Source organism: Trichomycterus rosablanca, chromosome 13, assembly GCF_030014385.1.
Source record: "Trichomycterus rosablanca isolate fTriRos1 chromosome 13, fTriRos1.hap1, whole genome shotgun sequence".
Taxonomy (NCBI): domain Eukaryota; kingdom Metazoa; phylum Chordata; class Actinopteri; order Siluriformes; family Trichomycteridae; genus Trichomycterus; species Trichomycterus rosablanca.
The window spans coordinates 30050612-30072568 of record NC_086000.1 but is presented as its reverse complement, the minus strand read 5'-3'; the positions used below and the strand labels follow the sequence as shown (position 1 = coordinate 30072568).

The 21957-nt window shown below is 41.6% G+C and overlaps 1 protein-coding gene across 1 annotated transcript; it reads left to right on the top strand.

Annotated features, from left to right (window-relative positions):
• Window positions 1-4797: 4797 nt before the first annotated feature.
• Window positions 4798-21685, top strand: LOC134325243 (leucine-rich repeat and fibronectin type-III domain-containing protein 2). Its single transcript, XM_063007375.1, has 2 exons — window positions 4798-6173; window positions 20731-21685. Exons 1-2 carry the CDS (start codon window positions 4798-4800, stop codon window positions 21683-21685), a joined length of 2331 nt encoding a protein of 776 aa, XP_062863445.1.
• The last annotated feature ends 272 nt before the right edge of the window (window positions 21686-21957 follow it).

Below are 21957 nucleotides of genomic sequence, written 5' to 3'. Positions count from 1 at the left end.
GAATTTTGAAATGATAAATATGACAAGGATGACCCCGTACTGTTGCTCACCTTAAGACATATTTGCAGGAAGAATGGGACAAAATAAAACCTGAAACACTAAATCGCTTGGTATCCTTAGTGCCAAAACGTCTTTTAAGTGTTCTGAGAAGGAATGGCAACATTACAAATTGGTAAATGCTTTACTGTCCCAACTCTTTTTGAAATGCATGAATGGATATATATTAACAAATGAAATAAAGCCGACCAGACAAAACATAAAGTCTATTGGATTCTTACAGTGACACGAGGCAGTGGTAGCCTAGTGGGTAGAGCTTTGGACTATCAGTTGAAAGGCTGAGAGTCCGAATCTGTTGGACCCTTGAGCAAGGCCCTTAATCTTCTCTGCTCTAGGGGCGCCGTACAATGGCTGACCATTCACTCTGACCCCAGGTTCTTGTATATGTATATATGATAAATAAAGGCATTTTATTCTACTTCTTCTTCCTCGGCCTTTGTTCCATTCGGTTCCATTTGGCACAATTTTTACGCCGGATACCCTTCCTGACACAACCCTCCCTATTTTATCCGGGCTTGGGACCGGCACTACAATGCACTGGTTTGTGCATCTAGTGGCTAGGTATCTATATGACAATTCAGTGTTTCCAATTAGCCTGGTGGCATGTTTTTGGACTGTGGGAGGAAAACGGAGCATCCGGAGGAAACCCACACGAACACGGGGAGAACATGTAAACTCCGCACAGAAAGGATCCGAACCCAGGACCTTCTTGCTGTGAGGCGACAGTGCTGCCCACTTAGCCACCGTGCCGCCCTAAAGGCATTCTATTCTACTGTCCGCAATGAAATAAAAGTCAACGTAGATGTAAAAAACACAAGTTTTGTATTTGCATTTTCCATACTGTCGCAACATTTTATGATTTGGGATTTGGGATGTCCATATAGTGTTGAAAATGAAAAAAAGAAAAACTTTCCATGCATAACATCACCCCAAATTATAAAACACTGGAAACCTACAGTATGTGTTTGAAAAGTGGTAGGAGATGGATACAGGATCAGGATTAATCCTTCTGCTCTTCTGGGATCTCACTGCCATCAATGCAATTCCCCCGCTCGTTCAATCCAGCCTTGCTATTAAAGAATCATTCCAGTGCAAAGCTGATTAAAATTGATTAAGGTTTAAAATCTATCTGGAATTAATGATAAAAAATGTCCAGGGGAATTATGGGATGTTATCTAAGAGCAAGTCTACACATCTATCTTCTTAGTGTAAGGAGTGAGGAATGTGTGGGTATTAAGACAGATAAGTTATTCACAGGCACACACACGTACAGACGGTAACAACCTTAAACTTGACTTCTTCAAATCCAGACATAATCCACCCTCTATAGATGTGCAGTACCATTATTTGATGCATATGTGGTGGTGGGGAGGGGGAGCATTAGTGGAATGGTCAGTGATGTGTATTGTTTGGTTATATATGAATTAAATTAAATTTATTTGTCATATACACATACACCGATCACCTCCTTTTTTCTACACTCACTGTCCATTTTATCAGCTTCATTTACCATATAGAAGCACTTTGTAGTTCTACAGTTACTGACTGTAGTCCATCTGTTTCTCTACATACTTTTTTAGCCTGCTTTCAATGGTCAGGACCCCCACAGGACCACCACAAAGCAGGTATTATTTAGGTGGTGGATCATTCTCAGGACTGCAGTGACACTGACATGGTGGTGGTGTGTTAGTCTGTCCACTCTATTAGACACTCCTACCTAGTTGGTCCGCCTTGTAGATGTAAAGTTAGAGACGATCGCTCATCTATTGCTGCTGTTTGAGTTGGTCATCTTCAAGACCTTCATCAGTGGTCACAGGACGCTGCCTACAGGGCTCTGTTGGCTGGATGTTTTTGGTTGGTGGACTATTCTCAGTCCAGCAGTGACCGTGAGGTGTTTAAAAACTTCAGCAGCGCTGCTGTGTCTTATCCACTCATACCAGAACAACACACCCTAACACACCACCACCATGTCAGTGTCACTGCAGTGCTGAGAATGATCCACCAGCCAAATAATACCTGCTCTGTAGTGGTCCTGACCATTGAAGAACAGGGTGAGTGCAGGCTAAAAAAGTATGTAGAGAAACAGATGAACTACAGTCAGTAATTGTAGAACTACAAAGTGCTTCTATATGGTAAGTGGAGGTTATTTGTGGTTACTCCCAGTGCCATATGCCTTAGATGCCATAAATTAGATGTGAGAACGATACAAAGCTATTATTCTTAAAGATGTGCTTGACGTGTTTTTTTACCCCTTTTCACCCATTTCTGGAAATTTGGGAACTTTTTTTTGGTAAATTGAGAGTCAGTGTTATGCCATCTGGGTGTATATTTAGTTGGTGTTAATAAGACAAGTAACAGCTATCATTGGATTGTGAAACAATGGTGATATTTGAGTACTGAGCTGTTAAACTAAAATTCTGAATTTTGGATTTCACTAATTAGGGTTTGTGTCTCTCCAAGGTTACGGCTGATTAGCTTTTATCTATTTGTTAATGTACTGTAGTTGATTAGCAAAGTAATATTGTTTAAATAAATAGGAGCTTTAAAGGCTGTGTGCAGTTTAGATTTGTGTAACCTTTGTGATGTTTACACACAAACGCAGTTGTAGAAATCTAAAATTATCTGCAAATGTTACTAGAAAAAACAAAACCACAAAGAATTAGTGTTAACTGATGTCTCAAACCACATTAAGGTAATATTAGTAGTAATATTACCAATGTTACTGTGATGATCTAATTTCTTAGCACAGTGGTATGTATGTAAAAGCCCAGACGTGTAACCTCATCATACATTTTATTAAGGTGGTGGATCATTCTCAGCATTGCATTGATAATGACATGGTGCTGGTGTGCTAGTGTGTGTTGTGCTGGTATGAGTGGATCAGACACAGCACCGCTGCTGGAGTTTTTAAATACTGTGTCCACTCACTTTCCACTCTATTAGACACTCCTACCTAGTTGGTCCACCTTGTAGATGTAAATTCAAAGACGATCGCTCATCTATTGCTGCTGTTTGAGTTGGTCATCTTCTAAATCTTCATCAGTGGTCACAGGATGCTGCCCATGGGGCGCTGTTGGCTGGATATTTTTGGTGAACTATTCTCAGTCCAGCAGTGCCAGTGAAGTGTTTAAAAAACTCCAGCAGCGCTGCTGTGTCTTATCCACTCACACCAGCACAGCACACACTAACACACCACCACCATGTCAGTGTCACTGCAGTGCTGAGAATGATCCACCACCCAAATAATACCTACTCTGTGGTGGTCCTGGGAGAGTCCTGACCATTGAAGAATGGCATGAAAGGGGGCTAACAAAGCATGCAGAGAAACAGATGGACTACAGTCAGTAATTGTAGAACTTCAAAGTGCTTCTATATGGTAAGTGGAGCTGATAAAATGAACAGTGAGTGTAGAAACTAGGAGGTGGTTTTAATGTTTTGGCTGAACAGTGTATATATATACAGTATATATACAGTATATATACGGTATATAAAGCATTTGGATGAGTGATTCTGATTATATAGTGTTGGTGTTTTTCAGCTCCAGTTACAGCAATGCCACTAGTCTGACTGGGCACTCAAGCACCTACCATATAGACAAACATTGTCTGTAGAAAGTAACTTACTGTTACCCATTTGTTGCTCTGTACACTTAACTTCCACCAATCACCCACCACCCCATAGGGCCCCATTGACCAGATGTTAATTGGGTGATGGACTATTCTTAGCACTTTAATGACACCATCCTGGTAATAACTTGGCAGTGTGTCATGCCTGAATAAAAGTATGCAGCAGTTTGTGGGATTTCATTTCAGTGTCAATGCTGAGAAGTAAATCGTGCTTCAACTGAAAATACTGAGCCAACGGTATCATGTGATTAAAAAGTTTGGTGGAATTTGAACCCATAACCTCTAAATCAATGGTACAGTACTTAAACTACCACCGAACACAGCAATATGACAAAGGATGTATTTACATTTATGGTATTTCTGCAAGCTATTATTCAAAGAGACTTACAATCATGGTCAATTGCAGTTCTAAGATATCAGAGGTAAACAGCTTTGCTTAAGAGCCGTGGTGGGGTTTAGAACACTGACCTTCTGATTAAAGATCTAGTACCTTATCTTAGAAATAGGTCCTTTCAGCACTCCTTTCAAATCTCTGTGCAGGCGCCACCAACCAGCCAGCAGAGGTCGTAATCGCACTAGTCTGACAGAGAGTCCCCATCCAGGTAAATCCCGCCCCTATCTGAACAACAGGCCAATCATTGTTTATGTGGCCGCTCAGCCGGCAGGCAGAGCTGAGATTCGATACGATGTATTCGAGATCTCAGCTCTGGTGAACAGCGTGTGCTTTACCGCTGCACCACCTGAGTGGCCTCGAAATAATTTCAACTTTATTCTCATAATATTTCGACTTTATTCTTATAATATTTTTACTTTATTCTCATAATATTTTTACTTTATTCTCATAATATTTCGACTTTACTCTTATAATATTTTTACTTTATTCTCATAATATTTTTACTTTAATCACGAAATTGAAACATATGACATTCTTGAAATCAAAACTTAAAAATATTTTTTTTACAGTGGCCCTAATATGCCGTCGTAAAAAAGTCTGTAACATTAAAAGACAAGTTTTACAGTGATAATAATAAATGTAATAGTTTTTGAGTAGGTTTAAAAAGAGCAGCCTGAACCAATTCTTTTCTCCCTTTCAGGCCTCTGTACAAGATCTACCATGGCTAAGGTATTCTGCAGCCTGCTGCTTCTGGGAAGTACCGTGATGACAGCAACTGCCTGCCCTAAGTACTGTGTCTGCCAGAACCTGTCTGAGTCCCTAGGCACCCTGTGTCCTTCTAAAGGCCTTCTTTTTGTCCCACCTGACATTGACCGGAGGACTGTGGAGCTACGGCTCGGCGGGAACTACATTATCAGGATTACACAGCAGGATTTTGTCAACATGACAAGTCTTGTGGACCTCACGCTTTCTCGGAATACTATTGGCTCTATCCAACCCTTCTCCTTTGTGGATCTAGAGACTCTCCGCTCTCTGCATCTAGACAGTAACCGCCTTACTGAGCTTGGCCCAGATGCCCTAAAAGGTCTGGTGAACCTGCAGCACCTCATTCTGAACAACAACCAACTGAACCACATCTCCAAAGAGGCCTTTGATGACCTGCTGCTAACATTGGAGGACCTTGACCTTTCGTACAACAACCTCCGGGGCGTTCCTTGGGAAGCCGTTCGCAAGATGCTTAGCTTGCACCAGCTCAGTCTGGATCACAATTTGATCAGTTACATATCTGAGGGCACTTTTACAGACCTGGAGAAGTTAGCCAGACTTGATCTGACCTCAAATCGGCTCCAGAAGCTTCCACCGGATCCTACATTCGCTCGGTCGCAGACCACCGATGTGCTGAGTACACCGTTCGCTCCAATGCTGTCTCTTAGCTTTAGTGGCAACCCACTTCATTGTAACTGTGAGATTTTGTGGCTGAGAAGGCTTGACCGGGAGGACGACATGGAGACCTGTGCTTCTCCCTCGAATCTTAAGGGAAGGTACTTCTGGTATGTCCGCGAGGAGGAATTTGTCTGCGAACCACCTTTAATTACTCAGCATACGCACAAATTGTTGGTGCTCGAGGGCCAGACAGCCAGTCTCCGCTGTAAGGCAGTAGGTGACCCAATGCCCTACATACACTGGGTGGCCCCAGATGACCGGCTTATCAGCAATTCTTCTCGGACAACTGTGTTTGAGAACGGCACTCTGGATATCATGGTCACCACTTCCAAGGATTATGGCACTTTCACTTGCATCGCCTCCAATGCAGCAGGAGAATCCACAGCCTCCATCGAGCTCTCCATCATCCAGCTGCCACATCTCAGCAACGGCACGAACCGTACCTCGCTGCCCAAGTCCAGGCTGTCCGATATCACAAGCTCTACGAAAACCACCAAAGGTGATACGAAACCTCAGCCGGAACAGGTGGTGACTGTGTCAGAGGTCACGTCTGTCTCGGCACTGATAAAGTGGACGTTTAGCAAAACAGCTCCCAAGGTGAAAATGTACCAGCTTCAGTACAACTGCTCAGATGATGAGGTCCTGATTTACAGGTAATCACCATGTCTCGACCCTGTAATCAGTTGTGAATACTAATTACACTAATTATTACAAAGAAATGTTATATTTACTCAACCTTCTGCTTGCTCTGCCTCCTTCCATTCTAGCTTCTGCTAAATGATGTATAGTATATGGGAATATAATATAGTATTCTTTTCATTACACTCTTGACAGGCGTAAATGCATTGGCCTAAATTAAAATACAAAAATCTAATACTAAATTGAAAATAGGAGATTATTGTAATTATGTTTTCAAGAAGATTAATGCTTAGCTGGAAACAATTATCATTTGCTTGCAGCTATTTTGTGCAATTAGCACCAGCAATGAATGTACCATTATTTTCAAAACACCACGCACTGTATAGTATAACTGCAACAATGAGAAACCAGTATTCATCCACTTTTCTTTTCTTTTTTTAAATTATGACAAGGATACATTAACAGCTGTATTCTTGTCAGGGTTGCAGCAGGCCTGGTTCCATTGAAAAACACTGGGCGCAAAGCTGGTTCCGATTCATTGCAGGGCTTCGTCCATCTCTCCTCAGACATAGCCAATCGTGTCTGTGTAGATGACCGGCCTATTGCACCCATTCAATCCCGAATCTCAGCAGTGGTGGGCTAGTGTAATAGACTGCTGCACCACCCAAGCGCCACTTTTGGTTTTGTTATTTGATTCACTTTCAGTCTTTATATTTGCTTCAAATTCACAAACTCTGGATAAAGTTATTGTACTTTGAGTTAAAATTATGTTCAAGATTTACATTTACATTTTCGGCATTTAGCAGACGCTTTTATCCAAAGCGACTTACATTACAGCTACAGTATGAGCAATTGAGGGTTAAGGGCCTTGCTCAGGGGCCCAACAGCAGCAACCTGGCAGTGGTGGGGCTTGAACTAGCGACCTTCTGATTACCAGTCCAGTACCTTAACCACTAGGCTCTAAGTCATAGCTCTAATATGAAAAGAAGCGCCATAAACATGTTAAGTCAAGTAAAATGTATTTGTGTAGTGTTTTTTTAACACTGAACATTGTCTCAAAGCATTTTTCCACAATCAAGGTTCAAAAACCCATAAGGAACAAGTATATGGCAACCGTGTCAAGAAATATAAAACTGTCAGAATAGTATAAAGAGGATATTTTGAGAGAAACCAGACTTAAAAGGACGCGTCCTCTTGGGTGGACTAGAGCAGTGGTTCCCAACCACCTACCGGTCCGTGGGTCATTTATTACCGGGCCATACAGAAAGAATAAATAATTAGAGATCGCTACATCAGCAATGAAAACACTACTTTTTTATGGGTGTTACTGTCTCCAATCACCCCTAAGTGGGAGCAGCGTCTCGTTGCAGCGAAAAAAAGCAAACATTTGTGAGTAGTACAGTTATTCTATTTTAAATCCCCCCGCCCCTACCGGTCCATTAAATTATATATTTTATGAAACGGGACCGCTGGACTAGAGGATAATTGAATCAGGAATAAGCAATTAGCTAAATTACTTTACTGTTAATAAATAATAAGTTTAATGTATGCAACAAGTTTATCTTTATGTAGATGTGTAATAGTGAGTTTCTGAACATTTTTATGACTTAGGTGGCATGAAACAGCCTCATCTGTGGAATCTGGTGGGAAAAAAAGATGTATTTAAAATATATTCTATGCTAGCAAACAGTTTAAACATTCGCACAAGTGGTTTCGAGAAGATGTCTAACCAGCTGATTGCACTGCTGGTTATCCCTGCTGAGAACCCTGAATCCAAGTAATAGTGGGCTAGCACACAGGTGGCACAGCGGAAAAGTACGCTAGTCCACTACCATTAAAACCTGGGGATCCAGGGGCACATCCCAGCAGTGCTATCGGCCAACCAGGCTTGTGCACGTAAATAAGTAGCTAAAGTCTAGGGGGTGGCTGAAACAGCGTAACCAATGGTAGATGCACTTGTTTAAACACCAATACCAGGTATTATTTACGGGGTGGATCACTCTCAGCACTGCAGTGATAATGACATGGTGGTGGTGTGTTGGTGTGTGTTGTGCTGGTATGATTGAATCAGGCACAGCAGCGCTGCTGGAGTTTTTAAATACCACGTCCACTCACTGTCTACTCTATTAGACACTGTTACCTTTTTGGTCCACCTTGTAGATGTAAAGTCAGAGACGATGGCTCATCTATTGCTGCTGTTTGAGTTGGTCATCTTCCAGACCTTCATCAGTGGTCACAGGACGCTGCCCACAGGGCGTTGTGTGCTGGATATTTTTGGTTGGTGGACTATTCTCAGTCCAGCAGTGACAGTGAGGTGTTTAAAAACTCCATCAGCGCTGCTGTGTCTTATCCACTCATACCAGCACAACACACACTAACACACCACCACCATGTCAGTGTCACTGCAGTGCTGATAATGATCCACCACCCAAATACTATCTACTCTGTAGTGGTCCTGGGAGGGTGAAAGGGGGCTAACAAAGTATATAGAGAAACAGATGGACTACAGTCAGTAATTGTAGAACTACAAAGTGCTTCTATATGGTAAGTGAAGCTGATAAAATGGACAGTGAGTGTAGAAACAAGGAGGTGATTTTTTAATGTTATGGCTGATCGGTGGATGTGTCAGTTTGACTTGCCCCAACCCCACTCCATTGTTGTTTTGTCTGTATGTTTCGGCTCATCTTGCTCTTAAAAGGTGAACTGCTGCCCTAGTCTGTAAGCCTAGTGGTTAAGGTACTGGACTAGTAATCAGAAGGACACTGGTTCAAGCCTCACAGCTGCCAGGTTGCTGCTGTTGGGCCCTTAAGCAAGGCCCTTAACCCTCAATTGCTCAGACTGTATACTGTAACTGTAATGCAAGTCGCTTTGGATAAAGGCGTCTGCTAAATGCCGAAAATGTAAATGTAAATGTAGTCTGAGTTTGTGTGCATTCTGGAGGAAGTCTGCTACAGTGATTCTTCTTTATTTGGCAGCCTTCATCCATCACTCATTTTTTATCAGTTCATTCAAAATCAAATTTACAACACAATAAAGTGTGAAAAAACTCAAGGGATCTGAATCCACTGTATTTATAATCTTTGCCCTGCATTCACTCTGACAGCAGTTTTACAGCTTGCATCACCTAAATCTTGTTTGTTGGTCGCTGGTGGGCATTCCTGACCTCATGTTTAATGCTAGCTCATTGGTTTCAACTGCAGTGTTGCCAAATATGAGCAAAGTAGACATAATAGGAGGCAGTTTTGTTGTTTCACTTGCCTTTTTTTATTTTAAACTCTGCATTAACATAATGCCCTTATAATGGTGTGCCTATTCCGAATGTTAGCTCCAATATGAACTTTGTGTTTAAACTACTTTTTGTTTATCAGTACCGTTTAGCTCATCATTTGCAGCTTTTTATTTGTCCATGTGATTTGACCATATGTTCAGTATCACTTATTTTTAAATGGCAAATCACTTATTTATAGCAAGTTACAAACACCTACTATACAACGATCAGCCATAACATTAAAACCACCTCCTTGTTTCTACACTCACTGTGCATTTTATCAGCTACACTTACCATATAGAAGCACTTTGTCATTCTACAATTACTGACTGTTATTAATATTTAGGGGGTGGATCATTCCCAGCACTGCAGTGACACTGATATGAGTGGATCAGACACAGCAGCACTGCTAAATACCGTGTCCTCTCACTGTCCACTCTATTAGACACTCCTACCTAGTAAGTCCACCTTGTAGATGTAAAGTCAGAGACGATCGCTCATCTATTGCTGCTGTTTGAGTTGGTCATCTTCTAGAGCTTCATCAGTGGTCATGAGACGCTGCCCACGAGGCGCTGTTGGCTGGATGTTTTTGGTTGGTGGACTATTCTCAGTCCAGCAGTGACAGTGAGGTGTTTAAAAACTCCAGCAGCAGTGTCTTATCCACTCATACCAGCACAACACACACTAACACACCACCACCATGTCAGTGTCACTGCAGTGCTGGGAATCATCCACCCAAATAATACCTACTCTGTGGTGGTCCTGGGAGAGTCCTGACCATTAAGGAACAGCGTGAAAGGGGGCTAACAAAGCATGCAGATAAACAGATGGACTACAGTCAGTAATTGTGGAATTACAAAGTGCTTCTATATGGCAAGTGGAGCTGATAACATGGGCAGTGAGTGTAGAAACAAGGAGGTGGTTTTAATGTTATGGTTGATCAGTGTATATTACAATATACTTTGCATAATATACCAACTATACATAATGTGTACAGAGAAGGATGCAATAATGGCATATGGAAAATGGTTTAAATGTTTTATGGAATGTTCAGAGTCGCGTCATCAGAGGTTGTTGTTGCTTACCTTTTATTGACGATACCAATAGTACATTTTCCATTTTAAAAATTATGTAATTTAGAATTTCTGGCCAGAATCCAAACAGTTTTATATACATTTAAACATTCATAACATATACAAAGTACTACTGCCAGTGAATGCATCTGATAGATTGGTGCTTACTCTGGGAGAGGCTTTGGACCCACTGTGCTCCAACCAGGATAAAGCTGTTTCTAAAGATTAATCAATGAGCAAACAAAGTGTAATCCATTTTTTTTTAACTTTAAGCATAAAGCAGCTTCACTTATATCTGGTCACTCTATAAAGCACCACTGGTGCAGGGTTTATTCCTACATTGTACCCTGTGTGTCCAGAACATACTCTTGACCCCTTTTGATCATGACCAGAATAAAATACTTGTTCAGCAAGAATAAAAGTATGTGCTAATTTACTATACTCAGCACTTTGTCATGTTTTTATCCGTTATGCATGAATACTCACATGGTTGGTGACCTTGTAAGGCTCCTCTAGCTGCTGATTGCAAGCAGTTTCAGCCAGTTGTTGTCATCATCTTCATTTTGCCACAACATGACACATTTTTTTAAAGCTGTTATATTATTTTTGCAGTCATACAGATGATCAAATCATGTGCCTTATCACTGACTCATTTGTTACTTTATTTATCCCACCAATAGAAATTTGTCACATATCAACAATGCGCTCTGGTCTAATCTCTAGTTCCCTGGTGGAGTGGTAGTGGGTGGCAGAGGAGGGTTTTGTACATTTACTCTCAGGGTTATGTAAATCACAGGCTTTACTGTGTGTAAACTGTGTGGGAATCAGTACAGCAGAGATAACAGTGCTGGAAAGTGAAGATACTGTGAGTTATGTGTCAGCCATCAGCTGCATGAAACACACTTACTTTACGTTTTTTATTGTTACTGGTAGTAAACTAGTTTACTTACATAAATCATATACGATATGGCCAAATGTACACTGATCAGCCATAACATTAAAACCACCTCCTTGTTTCTACATTCACTGTCCATTTTATCAGCTCCACTTACCATATAGAAGCACTTTGTAGTTCTACAATTACTGACTGTAGTCCATCTATTTCTCTACATACTTTTTTAGCCTGCTTTTACTTTGTTCTTTAATGTTCAGGACTCTCCCAGGGCCACCACAGAGCGGGTATTATTAAGGTAATGGATCATTCTCAGCACTGCAGTGACACTGACATGGTGGTGGTTTGTTAGTGTGTGTTGTGCTGGTATGAGTGGATCAGACACAGCAGTGCTGCTGGAGTTTTTAAATACCGTGTCCACTAACTGTCCACTCTATTAGACACTCCTACCTAGTTGGTCCACCTTGTAGATGTAAAGTCAGAGACGATCGCTCATCTATTGCTGCTGTTTGAGTTGGTCATCTTTTAGATCTTTATTAATGGTCACAGGACGCTGCCCACGGGGTGCTGTGTGCTGGATTTGTTTGCTTGGTGGACTATTCTCAGTCCAGCAGTGACAGTTTAAAAACTCCAGCAGTTTAAAAACTCCAGCAGCGCTGCTGTGTCTTATCCACTCATACCAGCACAACACACACTAACACACCACCTCCATGTCAGTGTCAGTGCAGCGCTGAGAATGATCCATCACCCAAATAATACCTACTCTGTTGTGGTCCTGGGAGAGTCCTGACCATTGAAGAACAGCATGAAAGGGAGCTAACAAAGCATGCAGAGGAACAGATGGACTACAGTCAGTAATTGTAGAACTACAAAAAGAGTGTAGAAACAAGGAGGTGGTTTTAATGTTATGGCTGATCAGTGTATATGCATACCCAGCGATGAGCTTGTTGTTCCCACCTCTGTGCTTCTATAACACATTGACAAGTGCAGGCCACACCTTCAACTATAGTAAATGGAGAGTGATTATGAGACTGGAAAGAAAGATTGGGGAACTCCTTGGAGGTGGATTCCTCTTTGAGCTGGGCTGCCATTCAAACACCCCCACCTCACCCCCTCCCTTATTATGTATTTATTTATTTATTTATTTTGAATAACAGAATCATTGAGAGCTGTGCAGAAAGTGGAGAGTAAGTTGGTGAGAGGATTTATCAACAAGGAGAGATGTAAAAGAAGGGTAAAAATATAGGCAGTTGTAGCTTAGTGGGTAATGTATTGGACTAGTGATCAGAAGGTTACTATTTCAGTAAATCCAAAAACTGTTGAGTCAATCTGAGGTCAGGGCTATGTGGAGGACACTAAGGATTTGCCACACCAAGGTCATTAAGCCTGTTCTTTATGGACCTTGCTTTGTGCACTGGTCCATGATTGTGCTGGAATGGTAAAGGTCCTTACCCAAGCCTGAAAGATCCTTACGCCATACGCCAGTTTAATGTAGATTTCTTTAAGTCTGATCTCATCTCAGATTGACTGATAGTCAGTGCTAATGTGTTGTGGTTTCTGGGAACAAGCTAAAACATAGATGGTTTGGGACCTAAAGATTACAGATGACGTCCGATTGCGACTCGCAGACAGTCGGTTAAGCTCGGCTCGTCTCGACTCTGGATAGTCAGTTACCACTATCTGCTGCTATACTGACACAGTATGTGCTGACACAGCCTGTCACCTATGCTGCAAGAAATGTGAGCAGCAACCTCCTGTGAGGGTTGGGCACCATTCCGCTTCAAAAGACCAGGCCTTTCCTTAAAAGTAAACCAGTTATCTATAAAAGCAATGTTGTTTTCTGAGCACCATTTAGACATCCAGCAATTCAGTGACAATATCCTGCTGTAGGTTTTGCCACTGCATATTACTGCCTTGGACATCGACCTAGCTAACTCACCCACGTCTTTAACATTACTCTTCGTAACCTCAGACTGCTTCAAAAACGAACATCATTCGTGCCGACGTGGATAACAATCCTAAAAAATCTCTGGTTAGCATTAGCCAGCACAACACCAGGATCCTAGAGATTTGCTCAACATCTTTTAGGAGCTACAGTAAGTTTTGACTAGGACAAAATGTTTAGTGCAGGTATGTAAATAAACCAATATGGCATTTGCTCCGGGCGTCACGGTCCTGGGTTTGATCCCCAGGCGGGGCGGTCTGGGTCCTTTCTGTGTGGAGTTCTCCTTGTGTCTACGTGGGTTTACTCCAAGAGCTCTGGTTTCCCTCCATGCGGTCAGGTTAATTGGAGACACTGAATTACCCTATAGGTGAATGGGTGTGTGTGTATATGTGTGTATGTGTGTTTGCCCTGCAATGGACTGGCGCCCCAACCAGGGTGTTACTGTGTGCTTTGCGCCCACTGAAAAGCAGGGATAGGCTCCAGCACCCCCCACGACCCTGATTGGATAAGCGGTTAAGAAAGTGGCATTTGCTCTTACTAAGTATGGCCAGTAAATGCAAAATTAAGTAAAAAAATAAATAAATAAATAAATAAATAAGTACATAAATAAAAAAAATAATACAATAAAAATATACATTTAAAAAATAAGATAAAAAATAAATAATCTTGGTTTATGTATGTAGTGCAAAGAAAAAAATGTAATGTAATGAAATGTAATTCAAGATAAGATATAAAAATCTAAAAAAATATATATTAAAAACTAAGAATATAAGAACATATAACAAAGACCAAAACAACTAAAGGGTAGAGCCTAAAAGGTGCAGTTTATAGACATTATGTGTGCAGTTGTGCACTTTGCAAATATGTGCATATCAAATAGTACCATTTGCAAGATTTATTGTCTTTCATGGATACTATAGGCTCTGTGTCTTATTTATAAGACAGCAAATTAGCCTTAGTTGGATTTTAAGTCCTGATTTCATTTTTTAGCTGTCTTTTAAGATATGTATTCTTTTTTCTGCAGCATCTAACAGGCAGCGTTCACCTGAACGTACTTAATGCTTATATAAATGCAGTTCTGAATGAATAATGGACATATTCAACAACAAAAAAGTATTGTGTAGTCCGTGTGTCACACTGCCATTTCTGTGCTGATATTTGTGCTGTAGTTCTCTGCTCAAGAAAAGATAAATCACACTCACAAACTTCATGATCCCAGAAAATATCCGTGTTCCGCAGAGCATGGAGTCAGAAACCGCCAGCTTCCCAAAAGCACATAAATATAGCTATTATAGTCTAGACTTCAGCTGTAATTGGAACGCTATATTTTGTCTAAAAAAGTAAGAGCCATTTTTAACAGGCTGTACCAGCACACACAGGCACAGGGAGAACACAGATGTCTCGGGGTGAGTCGGCCTTTTCTTAGCTGACGGGATTCTACAGTACATCTCTCACAGTTCAGCTCATTAAAGTTTTACCCTGATAGAATTACCTGGTCATTTATAAATACAGATGTAGTGCTAATGCTGTAAAATGAAAACTAGAAATCTAGAAGCAAGAACAGCTCATCCCCTGTATATAAACTCAAAGAAATTGGTAAGATTTAAAGGGCACTGAAGGGCAACACAAGTCACCATTTATTCACTCACTAGGCAATTTAGAGCAAATCTACTCTTATGGTTTAGAAAGGAAGAGATTAATCTGGACAACATAGAGAAAACATCCATGGACACAGAGAGAACATAACAAATTAATCTCTGACAGTGACCAGAGGCAAGGTTCAAACCTAGGTCCTCAGAACCCATGTTGCAATATGCCACCAACAATCCTATCCTTGCCATTATGCCACTTTTTTATGTCAGTTTTTAATTTAATATACTCAGATTTCATAAGGAGCGGCAAGGTCGCTCAGTGGGTAGCACTGTCGCCTCACAGCAAGAAGGTTCTGGGTTCGATCCCCAGGCGGGGCGGTGTGGGTCTTTTCAGTGCAGAGTTTGCATATTGTCCCCGTGTCTGCGTGGGTTTCCTCTGGGGGCTCCGGTTTCCTCCCACAGTCCATGAACATGCAGTCAGGTTAATTGGAGACACTGAATTGCCTTATAGGTGAATAGGTGTATGTGTGTGTGTATGTGTGTCTGCCCTGAGATGGACTTGCGTCCTGTCCAGGTTGTTACTGTGTACCTTGCGCCCATTGAAAAGCTGGGATAGGCTCCAGCACCCCCCCACCTCGCGACCCTAATTGGATAAACGATTAAGAAGTGAGTTAGTGAGTGAGTGAGATTTCATAAGTTTATGTTCAGTAGTAGCTCAGTGACTCAAGTTAGTCAGTGTAAGAAATACTGTTTTTTCCATTTTTAATACTGTCCCAACTTTTTCTGATATGGGGTTGTATTTGAACGGTGACAAAATGTCTTTTAAGTGTTGCAGGCCTGACATGCAGGAATTGATGTACAGTATATTACCAAGATGAGTTAGCCAGACAAAACAAAATATCTCAGGTTCATACTGTCTAAAATTAAATAAAAGTCAAAGTAAATGTAAGAAACTCAGTTTTTACATACTATCCCGACTTTTTCTAATATAAGGTTGTATTTTAACAAAATAATAGTTATGACATTTGAAACTAAGCAATTCTTGACCTGGTTAATGAGTAGTAATGAGAAGTTAATAAGTAGTAACTGGTCAATCAAGACCCAACTGGAAAGGGCTCCAAATGCCACAATGAAAATTTTATTATATCATTCATTCATTCCCGTAACCACAGTGCGGTCGTAGGGAGGCATGAGAGATGCTGACATAGCTGTCTTTCTCCACTTCGGCCTGTTCTTCACCTCACACAGCAGGCTGTTCATGTTGTGACCGGTCCAAGCTTTGACATCAACTTCTATATTGTTTCATTAAGCTTCTTAATCGTGGAGGTCTTGGAATATCGTATTTTTTTGCGAGTTCAGTTAGGGTGCATGAGACGCAGCAAAACTTTTACTTCTATATTGTTTCATTAAGCTTCTTAATCAAGGAGATCTAGGAATACTGTATTTCTTAGCGAGTTCAGTTAGACCGCCACGCACTTTGCTTTGTTGGACTCACGATTTTTGTGATTGCCGCGCAATTTCTCATGTGAAACACTTAACACTTTGTTTACATCGCTTAGAATGTGAAGTAAGTTTTGAGTGAATGTGTGGGTTAGAATCTGGGCTCATTCTGTCGTTACTGTACGTTGGAATTAATGAGACGTGTTCACTTCTAACTATTTTATTTCTGCTATAAGTTTAAGCACTTTGCTTTGTGTACAGAATGCTATAAACACATGCTGCACTTTGTTTAATATAGAGCACTTGAGAATTTGATAATATGGACATAAACCCTGTTTACATTTAGTTTTGTGCCATATTATTATGCCGTACAGTTTGTTGTTAAAATAAAAGAAGCTTAAGTGAGTTTCTGAATTATATCTTTTGGAGGAAAATTAATCGTTTACATTAATTGACTAATTGATAAAATAGTCTATACAGTGTATCACAAAAGTGAGTACACCCATCACATTTCTGCAGATATTTAAGTATATCTTTTCATGGGACAACACTGACAAAATGACACTTTGACACAATGAAAAGTAGTCTGTGTGCAGCTTATATAACAGTGTAAATGTATTCTTCCCTCAAAATAACTCAATATACAGCCATTAATGTCTAAACCACCGGCAACAAAAGTGAGTACACCCCTAAGAGACTACACCCTTTTTGAGACTACACTCCAAATTGAGCACTGCTTGTCATTTTCCCTCCAAAATGTCATGTGACTCGTTATTGTTACTAGGTTTCAGGTGTGCATAGGGAGCAGGTGTGTTCAATTTAGTAGTACAGCTCTCACACTCTCTCATACTGGTCACTGAAAGTTCCAACATGGCACCTCATGGCAAAGAACTCTCTGAGGATCTTAAAAGACGAATTGTTGCGCTACATGAAGATGGCCAAGGCTACAAGAAGATTGCCAACACCCTGAAACTGAGCTGCAGCACAGTGGCCAAGATCATCCAGCGTTTTAAAAGAGCAGGGTCCACTCAGAACAGACCTCGCGTTGGTCGTCCAAAGAAGCTGAGTGCACGTGCTCAGCGTCACATCCAACTGCTGTCTTTGAAAGATAGGCGCAGGAGTGCTGTCAGCATTGCTGCAGAGATTGAAAAGGTGGGGGGTCAGCCTGTCATTGCTCAGACCATACGCCGCACACTACATCAAATTGGTCTGCATGGCTGTCACCCCAGAAGGAAGCCTCTTCTGAAGTCTCTACACAAGAAAGCCCGCAAACAGTTTGCTGAAGACATGTCAACAAAGGACAAGGATTACTGGAACCATGTCCTATGGTCTGATGAGACCAAGATTCATTTGTTTGGTTCAGATGGTCTCAAGCATGTGTGGCGGCAATCAGGTGAGGAGTACAAAGATAAGTGTGTCATGCCTACAGTCAAGCATGGTGGTGGGAATGCCATGGTCTGGGGCTGCATGAGTGCAGCAGGTGTTGGGGAGTTACATTTCATTGAGGGACACATGAACTCCAATATGTACTGTGAAATACTGAAGCAGAGCATGATCCCCTCCCTCCGGAAACTGGGTCGCAGGGCAGTGTTCCAGCATGATAATGACCCCAAACACACCTCTAAGACGACCACTGCTTTATTGAAGAGGCTGAGGGTAAAGGTGATGGACTGGCCAAGCATGTCTCCAGACCTAAACCCAATAGAACATCTTTGGGGCATCCTCAAGCGGAAGGTGGAGGAGCACAAAGTCTCGAATATCCGCCAGCTCCGTGATGTCGTCATGGAGGAGTGGAAAAGCATTCCAGTGGCAACCTGTGAAGCTCTGGTAAACTCCATGCCCAGGAGAGTTAAGGCAGTTCTGGGAAATAATGGTGGCCACACAAAATATTGACACTTCAGGAACTTTCACTAAGGGGTGTACTCACTTTTGTTGCCGGTGGTTTAGACATTAATGGCTGTATATTGAGTTATTTTGAGGGAAGAATAAATTTACACTGTTATATAAGCTGCACACAGACTACTTTTCATTGTGTCAATGTGTCATTTTGTCAGTGTTGTCCCATGAAAAGATATACTTAAATATCTGCAGAAATGTGATGGGTGTACTCACTTTTGTGATACACTGTAGATCAATTGATAGAAAAATAGTCGTTAGTGGCAGCCCTACAAAATTGTATGTGCAAAGTTAACAGGAGTATACACAGTGTAACAGGGTGATTCTGAATAGAAATTTGGCAGTCCACCAAGGTTAAGAGTCATGCCCTGCTGTGCTATCTAGTTTGTCTGGCAGAGGGAGCATGGAGTCACAGTGTGACCTGTCATTCTCCTTATGGCAGTCAGCTGTGACTTGTGAGTGATGATACCCTCCAGGTGGAACAGTTTATAAATATCACGACTACTTTTTGTCTTTTTTGTCAGCTCATTAGCTAGCTCTCCTATTTTCTTTTAAAGTCGTGATGCCTGATTGCTCAGTCTGTTCTGTTTTTAGCTGACGCAGAGTGTCAGCATTTTGTCTTCTGGGAACTTCTGGGAAATTGTCCCGGTGTTCCATTTGTGCTGCAACATCCCCGCCTGTAAAACTACTTGGTGCACAGAAGAAGCGTGAGTAGCCTAGTCGGGGTGTCCATCTGTTAAGGTTCAGCAATGGGAGGGGCAGAAAGTTCCTTTACTGTCCTTTTTCTGAAAACTTGGGTTGTCATGGGTGGCCAGAACAGTCTGTCATATTGCTGCATAATCTGCACTGTCCTTTTTACTGTCCACTTTTCTCTGTAGTGGGTTTCAGAGCTGGTATTTTGTTCCATGATTCCATTGTTACTGTATTTATCAATCGGCTGCTTTATTACTTGAAATTCTTTCTATTTAGTTCATGGCCTTTTTAACACAGTATTATTCAACCTTGGATTAAGAATCTGCACAATGGATTCTAATTTCTTTTCCAGTAGGTGCATGGCTATTCGCCTTGCTCTCTCTGTAGCGAGGTGCATCCTTCCCCATTAAATACTGAACAGGAAATGTCCAGTTTTACAAATGAGAATAAATTTGATGTTGAAGTATGAACAATGGTGCAAAACTTGCGATGTGCAATGCATCCTAATCAGCTGTTTTAAATGTACTAAATTAAATTTACTTGAAATGAAGTGAATAAAGTGAATGAAATGGGTCTGTGCAGTTTAATAACATCTAATTGTGTGACTGTAATCCAATGGGAACAGAATGGAAACCAAAAATTAAAATACACATAGACTTTATTAGACTCCACAAGCTTTTTCTCATAAATCCACACTCTGTTTCCTTTACTTTTAACATTTAGGGGATTATAATCCACTACACAAGCAAACACTGTTTTAGAATTTAGCAAACAAGTCATTCACTTTTCTTGTAGGTGTGTCCCTAAGAGGGTTTGCCAGACCTGAATTCTTATTATAAGATCATATCTAACTAGAGCTACATTGGATCACGATGAATATATATATAATGTACATTGTGAATCATTGTGTTTACAGATTAATATAATAAATCAGGTCTGAAAAGTACACATGTGCTGTTTACTACTATAGTTACACTATTTGAAAATCAGAGGTCAGTGCTTGGGTGGTGCAGCAGTCTAGCGTTCAGTCTCAAGTCTCAGTGGTGCCACCAGCTTGGTCAGGCACTCAACAGCCATTGTAAAAAAAAATATACATAGGTGTTGAGAGGGAGAATAGGTTACACGGTGGGTTTTGCTTCACTACATAGGCTAACTTTGTAAAAATCTATATCTATCTATCTATCTATCTATCTATCTATCTATCTATCTATCTATCTATCTATCTATCTATCTATCTATCTATCTATCTGACACTGACATGGTGGTGGTGTGTTAGTGTGTGTTGTGCTGGTATGAGTGGATAAGACACAGCAGTGCTGATGGAGTTTTTAAACACCTCTCTGTCACTGCTGGACTGAGAATAGTCCACCAACCAAAAATATCCAGCCAACAGTGCCCCATGGGCAGCATCCTGTAACCACTGATGAAGGTCTAGAAGATGACCAACTCAAACAGCAGCAATAGATGAGCAATCGGCTCTGACTTTACATCTACAAGGTGGACCAACTAGGTAGGAGTGTCTAATAGAGTGGACAGTGAGTGGACACGGTATTTAAAAACTCCAGCAGCGCTGCTGTGTCTGATCCACTCATACCAGCACAACACACACTAACACACCACCACCATGTCAGTGTCACTGAAGTGCTGAGAATGATCCACCACCTAAATAATACCTACGTCAGCATTATTTAACATTTAGGAAATGCTTAGCCTCTGCTTAGCTCTTTGCATTAACGCTAGAATTAAACCTGCTATTTTTCTTCTTCTTTTAGGATGATCCCACTTGCCAGCAGGTCCTTTGTGGTCAATAACCTTATGCCGGGGATGCAGTACGACTTGTGTGTGCTTGCCATCTGGGATGACACGGCCACCACCCTTACTGCCACCAACATTGTTGGCTGCGTTCAGTTCGTCACACATGATGACTACCCTCGCTGCCAGTCTCTTCACAGACAGTTCCTTGGAGGAACCATGATCCTTGTGATTGGAGGGGTGATCGTCGCCACTCTTTTGGTCTTTATCGTTATACTCATGGTGCGCTACAAGGTCAGTAGTTCTTCGCCTGTTTCCAAGCTTGTTTCCGTAAGCAACACGTACTCTCAGACCAACGGGGGATTACAGGCAGCGCAGTCACTTAACGGTGCCCCTCCACCTCTGGCTCCCAAGACTGTAGTTGTGATGCACGATGAGGTCGTAGAGTTCAAGTGTGGCTCTTTGCAAAGCAGCATCTCTTCATCCTCTGCAGACTCAATTGGCATTGAGAACATGGAGCGGTATAACCAGCGTGGCAGTTCCAGTACTATACCTTACAGATGGAAGCATGCTACGGTGAAAACAAGGCCCAATATAGACCACCTGCTTGGTGCTTTTGTGTCGCTGGATTTGAAGGCTCCTGTCAGGGATCCAGGAGGCCATTCTACTGCAGGACCCATGGTGGCTGCAATGGATGTCCTTTCAGATAAGGAGCCACTGCTGGGCCGTGGGGACTCCAAGCTGGGGCGCTTTCTCAAATTGCCACTGGAGAGCAAGCCCAAGCGCAGTCACTCATTTGATATGAGCGACGTCACTGCTTCACAGTGCCTTAGCTACCCTCAGCGCATCAGCACCATCTGGACTAAAAGGAGCCTGTCGGTAAATGGGATGTTGCTGCAGTGTGATGAGAGCGAGGGCGAAGGCGATAAAGGGACACTCGATAGCTCGGAATGGGTTATGGAGAGTACGGTCTGATACAAGTTGTGATTTGTGACTCATCTTTTATCAAAAATGGACGTCCAACCTGGATACTTTTTTTTACAGTAACTCTACATTAAAAGGAACACTGCATGAATCCCGATGTAAATGATTTCCGTCCTCCCGTCTATTACAGTACAGACTCTAAGTTTACATTGTGAGCATGTAAGCAGAAGATGCCCATGCCAAGCACTTGCCCTCATTGCTGAAACCTAACTCTAGGACTGCTCACAATGAAGGCAGATTTTTCCAATCATGAACAATAGGTA

Coding starts and splice junctions, on each gene's coding strand:
- LOC134325243 (XM_063007375.1), top strand. CDS start 4,798: ATGGCTAAGGTATTCTGCAGCCTGCTGCTTCTGGGAAGTACCGTGATG. Junction 6,174..20,730: donor GATGAGGTCCTGATTTACAG/GTAATCACCATG, acceptor TTCTTCTTTTAG/GATGATCCCACTTGCCAGCA.